The sequence below is a fragment of the Wasmannia auropunctata genome, unplaced genomic scaffold (genome assembly GCF_000956235.1).
Source record: "Wasmannia auropunctata unplaced genomic scaffold, wasmannia.A_1.0 LD267940.1, whole genome shotgun sequence".
Classification (NCBI taxonomy): Eukaryota; Metazoa; Arthropoda; class Insecta; order Hymenoptera; family Formicidae; genus Wasmannia; species Wasmannia auropunctata.
In genome coordinates, this window is record NW_012094950.1 from 17958 (window position 1) to 20043 (window position 2086).

At 31.1% G+C, this 2086-nt stretch overlaps 1 protein-coding gene across 1 annotated transcript in view; it reads right to left on the minus strand.

Moving 5' to 3' along the window:
* Positions 1-1995, minus strand: part of LOC105462225 (fatty acid synthase-like) — a gene marked incomplete at its 5' end in the record, with an annotated part of 11669 nt that extends 9674 nt beyond the window's left edge. The window contains 5 exons of the mRNA XM_011708749.1: positions 6-481; positions 635-952; positions 1177-1337; positions 1419-1623; positions 1702-1995. Of these exons, the coding sequence (XP_011707051.1) occupies positions 6-481; positions 635-952; positions 1177-1337; positions 1419-1623; positions 1702-1995 (1454 nt within the window). The remainder of the gene's footprint in view (positions 1-5; positions 482-634; positions 953-1176; positions 1338-1418; positions 1624-1701) is intronic.
* Positions 1996-2086: the final 91 nt, after the last annotated feature.

A 2086-nucleotide genomic window follows, 5' to 3' on the forward strand; every position in this document is an offset into this window, starting at 1 on the left:
TAGGAGTCCCTCGGCTAACTGGCCATGATACTGGCGGATATAAATTGGCAACTTGTGGCTGTAAGCCACAGTTGTAAAGTCTCCCAATTCCTTGAAAAATTACATTGTAACTTTGTTCAGTATATTGAGTTAATAAAATATTCGTAACCTGTGGATGCAAGGATTTTTCCAAAACTTGCTGCAGAACGCCGTTTGGTGCGATTTCAATGGTCACAGCGTTACTTGGAATTAAATGCTTTGCTTGATCAAAGAGAACAGTGTTTAATATACTACCCGTATGATAGTCCGCGGATGATAATTTTGATGCTGAAGTGTGCCATTCGGTACGGGGTACGGAAGTGCTGATCCACTTTGGACTTCGTTTTTTCGGACGTGGTATTATTTTGTTCAAATCAGACAAAAGCTGAGGTTCCACAGATGCGAGATAAGAACTATGATACGGCACGTTACAGTGAATCTCTTTTACACAAATTGTATTAACCTGATAATTAAAAAATACAAATTTTACTCGTGCAGATGTGAAAAATTTATAACTGCATTTAGCTTGACTTTAATAATTCTATATTTTTTAAATTATTATATCGAAAATTTTTCTATTTATTTCTTAAAATCTGCCATAGTTATTCATTTCTACCTGCAATTTTTTTATAAAAGCTTGCACGGATTTTGTTGGACCACTAACAATGCTGCTGTTCTCGCTATTGCGACATACTATTTCAATATCCTCTGGACATATATTTTTAAGACACTTGTAATCAAAACTGATAATTGCCATCGAGCTACGAATTAATTTTCCTTTGACACACGCTAAACCAATAAAGTATGCTGATATAATAGTTTGTTCAATGGTAAGACAGTCATCTGCGTATGCGCAGCCGAGTTCACTAGCAGAATGACTAATCATGTAATTCGGAGTAATTCCTAAAGATCTTAAGAGATCTACTAAACCAATCTACAAATATACAATATTAATATTAGCTGAAAACATTTTAAAAATTTATTATTGATAAAATAATAAAATATAAAAGTAAAAAATAAATTTAAGAAAAATTAAAAGATAAATCCAGTAAAAAGCTAATTCTTCTTGTAGAATAACGACTTGGAAAATTTATCGTGTATATTTACTAATAAAAATACTTAATTTTTAATGTATAGCTTTAAAATATATTATTTCACCTGAATAGCGACAATTCCCAGAAACGCGCATAACGCATCTTCGTACACATTTTGTTCTGCATTTGTCAAAATGTTTGTGATACTTATATTATATGGTTTTAAAACAGCATCGCACATTCTTATTGTATTTGCAAATACTTGGAATTTTAATAAATTTTGACCTGATTTTAATTTAAAACTGATATTAATTAATTATTTAGTACTACTATAAATAAATTAGTATATATTATTAAAATTTATACCCATTCCGGGCCATTGCGACCCTAAGGCTGAAAATATAAAGCAAACAGGTCTTTTCACAATATTACAATTTTTAATTTCTTGTATTGATTCTTGCTGCGAAGTATTTAATATAATATATCCTCTCCATGTATGACCGTCTATATTGTCTGAGTGAATATCGTGTAGTAAACGGATATATTCTACATCTATCTGATAATTAGCAATCTACAATTATAAATTTTTTAAGAAATAGAACATGATTGTTCAAAATCATGCCAAATAGTTCTTACAATATGTACTAACGTCATTTAAGAACAATTTCACTGATTCTTCAGTGCGTCCAGACAATATTACAAGTCTTGGCAATTCATCATTTGGCACGCTATTATTAACCTTCTGTTTCAAATTCCACTTTAACAGCATATGAGCGTTGGCGCCCCCAATACCAAAAGAACTGATACCTATGTAACCATTTTTAAGTGGCAGTGGTTCTTGTACGACACGAACAGTTCCGTTTATCAAGGCTTCTATATCATTTCGTGGAGATGTATAATTGATATTTGGTGGAACAAAACCAGTTTCAAATCCTATTATTACCTTCAAAAATTAATAACAATTTTTATTATAATGACCTATGGAAAAAAGTCTGGGATCCAATGTTATAGCTCTTCTATTTATCATAAAATAG